General features: G+C 43.0%; 1 protein-coding gene and 1 long non-coding RNA gene across 6 annotated transcripts in view; one reads left to right on the forward strand and one right to left on the reverse strand.

Annotated features, from left to right (window-relative positions):
* LOC130285073 (uncharacterized) overlaps nt 1-12,107 on the forward strand; it is a 115,413-nt gene that overhangs the window by 36,402 nt on the left and 66,904 nt on the right. The gene's annotated exons all lie outside the window — the stretch shown is intronic.
* LOC130285071 (aldehyde oxidase 1-like) overlaps nt 1-12,107 on the reverse strand; it is a 155,604-nt gene that overhangs the window by 20,313 nt on the left and 123,184 nt on the right. For all 3 annotated transcript variants that reach the window (XM_056536226.1, XM_056536227.1, XM_056536225.1), the window contains 5 exons: nt 8,420-8,515; nt 7,543-7,671; nt 4,636-4,710; nt 1,779-1,831; nt 1,341-1,455 (listed from right to left, as the gene is read on the reverse strand). In XM_056536226.1, coding sequence (XP_056392201.1) covers nt 1,341-1,455; nt 1,779-1,831; nt 4,636-4,710; nt 7,543-7,671; nt 8,420-8,515 — 468 coding nt within the window. The remainder of the gene's footprint in view (nt 1-1,340; nt 1,456-1,778; nt 1,832-4,635; nt 4,711-7,542; nt 7,672-8,419; nt 8,516-12,107) is intronic.

Genomic DNA, 12,107 nt, shown 5'->3' on the forward strand with positions numbered 1-12,107 from the left:
CGAAACGTGTTGCATGAAGGGACCCATCTCCAAGCTGGTAACTGTACATGATATTGCCTGATGTACTCCCCTACCTGCCTTTCTATGGAACTTTTAATGAGATATCAATAAACTCCAGATTTTATGTGCTGGCTATATTGGTCTATTGTGCTGATTGTCTTGAGGATTGCCGTGCACTGGAGGCTCAGGTGAGCTGATCAACTCCTTTTCTACTAGATTTGTAAATTACTTCTATTAAAAAATCTTAATCCTTCCAGTACTTTTCAGCTGCTGTTATGATCCACAGGAAGTTCTTTTCTTTTTGAATTTCCTTTCTATCTGACCACAGTACTCTCTGCTGACACTTCTGGTCATTTTAGAAATTGTCCAGAGTAGGAGCAAATCCTTATAGAAAACCTATCCTGCTCTGGACAGTTCCTAAAATGGACAGAGGTGTCAGCAGAGAGCACTGTGGTCAGACAGAAAGGAAATTCAAAAAGAAAAGAACTTCCTGTGGATCATAACAGCAGCTGATAAGTAGTGGAAGGATAAAGATTTTTTAATAGAAGTCATTTACAAATCTGTTTAACTTTCTGGCACCAGTTGATTAAAAACATATGTTTTCCAGTGGAGTACCCCTTTAAAGGGGTTGGCAGAGAAGCAGGAAAGGTATTAACTCTTTTGTCACCACTTTCACCATGTATACATCATTTAAGCTTGATTCTTGCATTCTTTTGCAGAACTTCCATAGACATTACACTGTTTTTATGAGGCATGAACATTCTCTGAGCTTAAGACAATCTCAAAATTGATCCCATTTCCAGCTTTGCCCAAATGGAAGTTCTGCTGGTATTGGCTTGTAATGAGATCCATCTGTGTTTATTGAGGTTTCACTTATCCTGACCTCAACAATAATGCTGTATGATATACTACTAGTCTTGGTGTCAAGGGTATAAACACTTAAAGAGACTCCTTGTAGTAACGGGGAAAAAGCCTTAATAATGTAAATGTCAATACCCTTTCTGAAGGGATTTCCTTTAGCATCCCTCTTAGTTATGTTTTGTGTATACAAATATGTAATGGTTATATAAGAACGTACAAATCTATATTAGAAGCAATTATGAAAGCCTTTGTATACAAAATGGGAACTATGTCACTTATTTTATAATACATGTGGGAATGAGATACTTCCCCTTCCTTGAGACCAACCTTTATCATTAATTTTTACAAAGAACGCCTTTGTCTGCACATATGAGCAGATTCAATTACTGAATTTGGTTAACTAATTAAGTAGTGTGCAGCAGATACATCATGTGAGGTTCAGGAAATCTTTACATGAAGAAACACAAAGTACCCTTTACCTTATGCCCTCCTGTTAGACAGTCCAGCTCAATCTCAGAACACGCGGCCCCAAAGATGAAATATGGGGCAACATGACCTTCTCCCTTCTCCCAATCCATTTCTGTGTCATATCCCCTAAATTAAATGAACAGTTTAATAACAAATCTAAAGGGAGTCCTTAGCAAATCCAATTTTATAGTTTTAAGCTTGAGCCAGGGTTAAAGCTACAATACATCAAGTCACTCATATACATCTCATATCGGAATTACTTAGGACCAATCTTTATGTAGCAAAAAAGCAGTCCTATGAGTCTGTGGAAATGATTTACCTATACTGTACAGGGCTTAATAAATGTACACACCCACAAGACTAAATCATATTGTACTGTATATTAATGGGAATGGGAATTTGAAGAACTAAACTTTCCAAAGTCACATAGGAAAGGGTAGAATATTTACCTGTAGTGTCCAACAGCTGAAAGGCTCAGTCTCTCACTAAAAGCCCCCAAAACCTAGAAAACATATCACATCATTACACTTTACAGTGGACATATGTTCTTTGTACACTATAAGTACCGTATTTTTCGCCGTATAAGACGCACTTTTTCTTCCCCAAAACTGTTGGTGCGTCTTATATGGCGAATACACACCTATCGGGTTGGTCCCTGCGGCCATCAATGGCCGGGACCCGCGGCTAATACAGGACATCACTGATCGCGGTGATGCCCTGTATTAACCCTTCAGACGCGGCGATCAAAGCTGACTGCCGCGTCTGAAGTGAAAGTAACCTGGCTGCTCAGTCGGGCTGTTCGGGACCACCGCGGTGAAATCGTGGCATCCCAAACAGCTTACAGGACACCGGGAGGGACCTTATCTGACTCCTCGGGGTCTGCTCCGTGCCGGGATCCCCTGCATGGCGGCTCTCTCCTTCGACGTCATCACGTCGTCGCACACGCCGTCCCGTCATCCAATAGGAGCGACGTGCATAGCGACGTGATGACGTCGATGTGATGACGGCGACGGAGAGTGTGGATCCCGGGGAAGAAGACGTCCAGAGCGTCGGGGACACCCCGGGACGCGGCGACCGCGATGGAGCGACATCCAGGGCAGCGGTGACGGGTCCGGCGGGGACACATGAGTATTACCTCCTATACCAGTGGTCTTCAACCTGCGGACCTCCAGATGTTGGCTGTCCGGGCATGCTGGGAGTTGGTTTTGCAACATCTGGAGGTCCGCAGGTTGAAGACCACTGGTATAGATTCTGCACCCAACAGTGATCTTCAACCTGCGGACCTCCAGATGTTGCAAAACTACAACTCCCAGCATGGCTGGCTGTCCGGGCATAGCGTTGGCTGTCCGGGCATGCTGGGAGTTGTAGTTTTGCAACATCTGGAGGTCCGCAGGTTGAAGATCACTGTTGGGTGCAGAATCTTTTTTTCTAGATTTTGCACCTTTAAAATTGGGTGCGTCTTATATGCACCGTCCTATAGGACGAAAAATACGGTATGCAATTCAGTAGGTTAAAGTTTACTGACAGTCAGGAAGCAGTGCAAGTTAGCACTTGAAAACAGCCTATTTTAATCTTTATCTTGCTTTACATATTAAAGGGGTTATCCAGGATTGGAAAAACATGGCTGCTTTCTTCCAAAAACAGCCCCATACCTGTCCTTAGGTTGGGTGCGGTATTACAACTCTGTCCCATTCATTTTAATGATACTGAATTGCAATACCACATCCAAACTGAGGACTAGAGTGACGCTGTTGCTGATAAAAGCAGCTTCATGTTCCTAATCCTGGATAACCCCTTCGATTTACTTTTATTTCCACATTACTATTGGCTGGGAAAGGTCTGAAGTTGTATCATGTAGTCTAGTGGGTGTATGGCTGAAGTGTATTATCAGTCTGTAAAGTTAGAAAGTCTTCCAGGGCCATAGAGATTGTCAGGACAGGATGGGTGAGTAGAAGACTAGCCATGAATGTGATACAGATATAGCCAGCACATAAAGACATTAATGATATTCTGCATCCTCTGTTTCTGTAAAGGCGTTATGGAAATGTAGGCTGTATAAGGAAACCATATCAGAGGGGAATAGAAATCAAGATGGCAGACAACCCATGCTTACCACATCAACCTCTACTTTACCTCTACTCTACTTTGATATGTAATCATAGCCTATGGTACCCGATAAGAGAAAAATGTTAACATTTTATACATTGTTACAATGTATAAAGATTAGTGTGAATTTATAATGATGACATTAAATAAACTATGAGTATTGTTGTTTAATAAATATAAATAGATAAATAAACTATGAGTATTGTTGTTTAATAAATATAAATACCGTATTTTTCGTCCTATAGGACGCACCGGCGTATAAGACGTACCCAATTTTTAGGGGCAAAATCTTAAAAAATTTAGATTTTGAACCCAATAGTGGTCTTCAACCTGCGGACCTCCAGATGTTGCAAAACTACAACTCCCAGCATGCCCGGACAGCCGTTGGCTGTCCGGGCATGCTGGGAGTTGTAGTTTTGCAACATCTGGAGGTCCGCAGACTGAAGACCACTGCATAGGAGGTAATACTCACGTGTCCCCGCCGCTCCGGACCAATCACCTCTGCCCTGGATGTCGCTCCATCACTGTCGCCGTGTCCCCGTCGCTCTGGAACGTCTCTGCTGCCGGCCGGGTATCCTCGCTCTCCGTCGCCGCCATCACGTCATTACGCACGCCGACGCACGTACGCGACGACGTGATGACGAGGAAGGAGAGCGCCGGCCATACAGGGGATCCCTGAACGGAGAAGACATTGATGAGGCAGGTAAGGTCCCCCCCGGTTTCCTGTAAGCACTAACCCGGTTATTCAGTCGGGCTGTTCGGGACCGCCGCGGTGAAATTGCTGAACAGCCGGGTTAGTGTCACTTTCCCTTCAGACGCGGCGGTCAGCTTTGATCGCCGCATCTGAAGGGTTAATACAGGGCATCACCGCGATCGGTGATGTCCTGTGTTAGCCGCGGGTCCCGGCCGTTGATGGCCGCAGGGACCGCCGCGATAGGGGTGTATTCGCCGTATAAGACGCACCGACTTTTTCCCCCCAGTTTTGGGGAAGAAAAAGTGCGTCTTATACGGCGAAAAATACGGTAGATAAATAAACTATGAGTATTGTTGTTTAATAAATATAAATAGATAAATAAACTATGAGTATTGTTGTTTAATAAATATAAATAGATAAATAAACTATGAGTATTGTTGTTTAATAAATATAAATAGATAAATAAACTATGAGTATTGTTGTTCAATAAATATAAATAAACTCACCCAGTCCTCCCATTTACCACTTGGATTTTTTTTAGCAAAAGGTTTCAGTCTTCCCCAGAGCGTCTCACAGGCATACTTGAAGAAGAAAAAAAGAAAATGTTAAATTATTAAGCTTTTTTCACAGTCTTTATTACTTTATAACATCATTATTTAAGGGGCTCAGTATTTACAAAATAAGCTTTGAACCAATTATTCCCCATTCCCTGCCGTTATTCTGCTACCACTTTGCAGAATGATGTCTCATCCTTATTGGTGCATCTCATATGACCACACAGGACATCATGTCAGGATGGACAACACAACAATTTAACATGTTGGTGACGACAAAACATCTCACTCTTGTACTAAAATAACAGCAGCAGCCAAGTTTTCATCCTCAGAGAAAGGTTTATTTGCAATATATGGGTTTGCATGTGATAGCCACAAAGTAAACTTTGTAGTATGAGCGAATATCATCCAATTTGAATTACATATCGGATTATAGCAAAATCATATTGAAGAAGATTTTGGCTTTCCAGTCGCATATGTGAAAAAGGAAATAAAGGCATAGGTATGGTGCATGAGATAGAATAGAAAGAGACCGGAACTGATTTCTGTGGTCTATAAGCTATAGAAAGTCTTTCATAGGCTCTGGCAAACTTGAGCAAGTTGCCAAACACTCAGAGTAATAGCCAAGCAGTCCACTAACTGCGACCTCTCAAGGTGCTCGATCCTCCAGAGCAGAAAATGCAAAGTTCATACAAAAAAGAAGAATAAGAGGAGGCACTCACGATTTCAAAGTGCAGTAGTTTTCTTTTATTCATGGTGCATGCTTGGAGCAATACAGCATCCGCAGGACGCCAAGGTGGAAGCACAGGGGCAATGACAATTGTTTCACACCCCTTCTGGGGCGTGAAACAATTGTCACTGCACCTGTGCTTCCACCTTGGCGTCCTGCGGATGCTGTATTGCTCCAAGTATGCACCGTGAATAAAAGAAAACTACTGCACTTTGAAATCATGAGTGCCTCCTCTTATTCTTCTTTTTTGTATAGGTATGGTGCATATTGCATAATGTATATTACTTGTTGCATTTGTGACAGGGACCAAGTCCTGGGAAGATTGAAATGTCTGCTATAATCACGATACTTAAAGGACCTGTGATATGCCCCTCCTTTTCCAGAGATATTAGGTTTTTCTGCTTGTCTGATGACTGAATGTTCTGAGGATGCTGAGGGGTGTGATACGGTGGGCTTGGCACATCCATACAGTCCCAGCTGCAGCCATTAGAATCCATATGACAGATCCCACAGTTCTCATCATTTGCGACCCATATGACCTGCTGGGAAGCCCTATTCAGCGGGGATTCCCAGTGTGTGCCTATTAGAGGTGGCAGTATAGATTTACAATGTCTGCATGCAGAAAATATCCACTTAATAGGGTTACTTGACAGGAAGTGGGTAGCAATTGAAAATAACTGGGAGTTGACATTTGGATTTGTACAGAAGTGTGTCCAGAGTTGGGTATTTATTATGCACTATTCAGCACATGAGAGCCTTTCATGTAGTGTTCCCCCCATCATGCCTATACTTATATGCAGGATCTCGGAGAGGACATCTCACAATATCCTGCCAGTGCCTCCTACATGCCCCTTAAAGGGAACCTCTCACCAAGTTTTACTCCGTATAATGAGTAGCAACACATATTAGAGGTTAACATCATGTGCTCTACCATGCATGGATGTGTGCTGGTACATCTAAAAATGTAGAGAAAACAACTTTTATAAAATGTCACATAAAGTAAGTAAATGAGGCTCAAGCAGTCAGTTGGGCATGCGGCTGCTGAAATAGTCACGTTTCCCCGGGCTGTAATCCTATTCAGGCTCTAACACCTATCTAGGTATGATTGAGCAGCTCAGTCAGGGCCTGATGTAATTGCTCACAGCTAGGTTGTCAGTCATGTCTGGATAGGCATGTTTGGAGCCTGAATAGGTGCGATAACAGCTAGGGATGCCGTTACTATGTCAGCAAACTGCATGCCTGGTGACTACTTGAGCCTCATTTACATTCTGCATGTGACAATTATAACAGTTGTTTTCTCCACATTTCCAGTTTACAGACATGCCAGCAGACATCATAATCGGGGACAGGGGGATTCCCTACCTTTATCTGGGGGCATCTATCTAATGGGAGGAGGATTCCCTAACTACCTTCTGGGGGCTTCTAACTCGTAGGGGGGATTCCATACCTATCCACCTGCTGGGGGCTTCTACCTAATAGAGAAAGGGAAATTACCTAGCTACCTACTGGGCGTTTCTACCTCTTAGGGGTGAAATCACCTACCTACTCGGGGCTTCTACCTAATGGGAGCTACCCACCACTACCCCACAACACACTTGTACTATACAGAGCACCACGGGAGGCATTATTTGGGGCACTGAAGGTAGGGAAAGGAGGGGAACATGCTGAAAAATTGCAAAGCCTAATAAGGTGTTGTCTGGCAGATTCTGTGGAGTCGAGTCATGGCTGGAAGAAGACTTCATGGTAGTCTTTACGATCTGCAGGGCCTTTGTAGGTCTAAGATCACCACTATATGGGCACTGTACGGTGGATAGTGGTCTGTGGTCTGCTCTGTACGGGGGATATTAATCTGTGCATAGTGGTTTTAAATCAGTATCAGTATGGTAGTATTATCCAGTCATTATGTGGAAGTAATGATAGTGGTCAAGGTGTGGTGGAAATATATGTCCCATGTATGGTAAGGTTATTATTGATATTTGTCTCAGTATATTGTTATTGGTGATACTGTTATCTGTCATGCTGTTAGTTTGATCAATTGCTTTAATCACAATTTAATATGTGGATGTGTGGCCATGTCTTTCATCCTCTCTATACTTTGTGGTACATAAATACTGAGCAATATTAGTTACCTTAACAGCCAGGCCATAAATATCTGTGCCTATGGAACCACCAGAAGGAATAGAATTTGGGACAGATACTGTGCTGGTCCCAGAGATGTAAATGTATGACATTGGTATCTTGAGTTCTCTGCTTGCAATCTGGTATAGATAAAAGGTAAACATAGATTTGTCTTAGAAGAGACATCGCAATCATAATTGAAATGCTTCACTACAAAGGATAAAAATATATACTCAGTAAGACCTGCTCACATAATGCTTAACAATAGGGCTTGGGCATCAAGTATATCAGTAAGTGTATTTAAAGTTGGCTTAATCTAAACTCCAGCGAGAAATATCTTTCATGTGCTCTTGGTTTACTAAGTGGTTCCACATCATTAAGAGCATGTGGAGTCTCAAACGCATCATGTGGTTTCCCAATGTGGACATGCTAAAAGAGGCTGGATCAATTCTAAAGCTACTTTATATAGTAGTTTCTTAAATAGTATACATTTCTTCAATTTACTCTATTACAGGAAAATAATAAATCACTATTATATTATCTACACTGAAAGATATCAGTCCCCAGATTAGCAAGTTTTCTTGTAGTAAAGTGTATCTAAACATCAGAAGTGACCAAGAATAACTATGTACATATTGGGGGAAGGAGAACGGGGTGATTTATACATTTTGTAGGTTTTGGCAAACAAAAAAATTGTCGTAAATTGACCAATAGCTTATTTGCACAAAAAGGTCACCTCATTTTAAGAAACGAAATCTGCTATCTGTAAGACAAAAATTAGACACATTTTTGTCTTGGAAAGGTTGATAAATTTGGATTAATGTGTAAAACATTAGACATTTTGTAGCTTTATGTACCACAGGTGAACTTTTATATTGCTAACTATACCTGTATAATCTTTGTGTGGAGGCCTTGGCCCATTTCCACTCCACCATGACTGACTAGGACTTTTCCATCTCTGTAGATGTGAACCAGTGCTGAAGCCTAGGGATATTGGAGGTTGGGAAACAGGTTTTATGAATAAATCAGTTGTATATGAAATAAACAAACAATAAAATGCAGATGATATGATTGCAAAGGGACGTAATATATTACATTTCCTTAGATTTTCAACCTTTTCACGTCATGTTCTTGTTCAATTTCTGGCTCTAATGCGCTTGCAAATCTATTGCAAGCATGCCACAATAGACAGGATGTCAGGAAATGACTTCTCTTTAAAAATCTTAACCTGGGATGTCACGATACCATGAGTATGAGTACTGATACTTTAACTCTAGTACTCGCCGATATCAAGTATGAGTACTAGAGATGAGCGAATTTACAGTAAATTTGATTCGTCACAAACTTCTCGGCTCGGCAGTAGATTACTTATCCTGCGTAAATTAGTTCAGCTTTCAGGTGCTCTGGTGGTCTGGAAAAGGTGGATACAGTCCTAGGAAAGAGTCTCCTAGGACTGTATCCACCTTTTCCAGCCCACCGGAGCACCGGAAAACTGAACTCATTTATGCAGGATAAGCCATCAACTGCCGAGCCGAGAAGTTTGTGACTAATCGAATTTACTGTATATTCGCTCATCTCTAACGAGTACTTTTATTTTAAAGGGAATCTAACACCAGGGTGACCCTGTCTCTGGCGCTGCTTGCCGTGTTAATATGTGGGTTCCTTGTTATGTGCAATGGAGGCGGCTGCTGTAATATGAGCCAAAATTTCTCTCTTCTCCATTGGGCAGAACAAAAAATTTGCATTATGGGCGAAACCGATGATCACATGGTGAGCAGCGGTAGAAACCGGGTCACTTGCACTATCTACCTATAAATTCAAGTTAGTGCAGGTGACTCTGCTGTAAGATTGCCTTTTATATTAGGTAGTATCCTCTTGCAGACACTAGCAGCAGCCCCCTGTACACATTAGTAGCACGTAACTCCCCCTTGTAGAACGTAGCTCCCCCTTGTAGACAGCAGCCCCCCCCTTGTAGACAGCAGGCCCCCCCTTGTAGACAGCAGGCCCCCCCTTGTAGACAGCAGCCCCTCCCTTGTAGACAGCAGGACCCCCTTGTAGACAGTGCCCCCCTTGTAGACAGCAGCCCCCCTGCAGATGTTAGTAGCAGCCCTCCTGTAGACCGCAGCCCCCCTTGTAAACAGCAGGGCCCCCCCTTTAGACATTAGTAGCAGGCCCCCTGTAGACCGCAGCCCCCACCCTTGTAAACAGCTCACCTGCGGCTGTCCTTTGACGGGTGCTGCTGTCAAGTTCTCCCGTCCTCATAATAGCGTTCTATGGAGGAGCATGTGACATACATGTCACTCTGCTTCCTCTGTAGCGTTACGCTGGGCGCAGTGGAGGAGGTGGAGTGACGTGTGTGTCACATTCTCCTCCATGGAATGCCATTATGTGGACGGTAGGACGGAGAGCCGGGACCTCAACCGGAGACCAGCGCTCACTGACAAGGTACTTTATCTGAATACCTTAACACTAAATACCTTAACATTGCAATCTGTGACCCCGAATCCTACCTTACCGCTGCATAAATTACGAGACGGCCAAGTCTCCTGCAGCAGGCTCTCTGCCATAGGAGCCAGGATGGATACATGCATCAGTGCAAGGTCACTACAGACTTACTTGATATCCGATACAAACTATTACAGGCCTGATACATTTATTACAACCAGCACTGTTATCCTATACATTCGAAAAGGGAAAGCATATATTATCTAAAACACTCACCTGGATACTTGCATCAGTTATCTAATACTGTCGAAATAGCATAATCTCTGAACAAATCTTCATTTGCTATACAATGACCCCCCGACCTACGATGGCCCCGACATACGATAATTTCAACATACGATGGCCTCTCAGAGGCCATCGCGTGTTGAAGGTAGCATCAACATACGATTCTTTTGTATGTTGGGGCCATCGCATAAACGGCTATACGGCAGCGCAGACTACTTCAGCTGCTGCCGGATAGCCGTTTAAGGTGCCCCGTGTGGTCCGGTGATGATCACTCACCTGTCCCCGACGTTCCGTCGCTCTTCCTCTTCGGGATCCCCTGCATCGCCGTCGCTCTCTGTCGTCGTCATCACGTCGCCGCGCACGCCATCCCGTCCAATAGGAGCGGCGTGCGCAGCGACGTGATGACAGCGATGAAGAGCGATGATCCCAGGCAGCAGAGAAGGTCCGGAGCGGCGGGGACACCCCAGGGATGCGGCAACAGCGATGGAGGGTGACACCCAGGGCAGTGGTGACGGTCCAGAGCAGCAGGGACAGGTGAGTATAATTTCCTATTCTTTTCATTGCACGGATCCCTCAACATACGATGGTTTCAACAAATGATGGTTCATTTGGAATGAACTATGGTATGTTGAGGGACCACTGTATACCCATCCAGGCTGTACTTACCGCTAACTTGTGGTTATTTTTTTATCTAGATATAATTTTGCTATATTGTTTTATTATTGATTGACATATCTATTGTTTCATTTATTATATCATCTGTGGTTCTGTTGACCTACAAGGGCCCTGTGAGTCACAGACCACTACTATATTTATTGCGTATCATTTTTACCTAAATAAAAACTTTCCATCCAATATTCATTGACCCTGAGCCCCAATTTCTTTACCATTGCATTTATTGTTCGACACCGTGGGTGTAGGTGTTATTTGGGTAGCTTGGGTCACAGGTTGCTAGTTTGATAAGAGCCTCTCCAATCCTTTTTCTCTACCCAGATTTGTAAATTACTTATATTAAAAAATCCTAATCCTTCCAGTACTTATTAGCTGCTGAATACTACAGAGGAAATTTTTTTCTTTTTGGAACACCGTGCTCTCTGCTGACATCATGAGCACAGTGCTCTCTGCTGACACCTCTGTCCATTTTAAGAACTGACCCGATTAGGAGAAAATCTCCATCGCAAACATGAGCTGCTCTGGACAGTTCCTAAAATGAACAGAGATGTCAGCAGAGAGCACTGTGCTCATGATATCAGCAGAGAGCGCTGTATTCCAAAAAGAAAATAAGTTCCTCTGTAGTATTCAGCAGCTAATAAGTACTAGAAGGATTAAGATTTTTTTAATAGAAGTAATTTACAAATCTGTTTAACTTTCTGGCACCAGTTGATTTAAAAAAAAAAAAAAAAATACAGTTTTCCACCGGAGTACCCCTTTAAGCTGAGCGTATTGTCCAGCTCTAATAAGTGTAAACTGTAGGTACACCTACGTGGTATAAGTTTTTTTTTTTCCCTGAAAAACTAATTTGGGCCTAGTAACTGTGAAAGGTCAGTCAACTTGTGAATCTATTCAAAATCTTACATTTAAAAAAATTAGATGTAATCTTTTCAAGACTGAGGCCCTATGGTCGTTGATGTCATTTATTACCTGTGGCATTACCACAAGAATCCAATGAAACAGGTTGGAGCGATAACAATGAACCATTACTCATTAAATGAGACATTCGCACTTTCACAGTCGGGGGGGGGGGGGGGCTGAGAGGCCGGGGCTGGAACAGGAGGTAGCTTGCCTCACGGAGGACCGCCAGCTTGATTTTAAAGTGAGATGAAAAGAAGATAGCGGAGCACTCACC

The sequence above is a fragment of the Hyla sarda genome, chromosome 8, assembly GCF_029499605.1.
Source record: "Hyla sarda isolate aHylSar1 chromosome 8, aHylSar1.hap1, whole genome shotgun sequence".
Lineage (NCBI taxonomy): Eukaryota > Metazoa > Chordata > Amphibia > Anura > Hylidae > Hyla > Hyla sarda.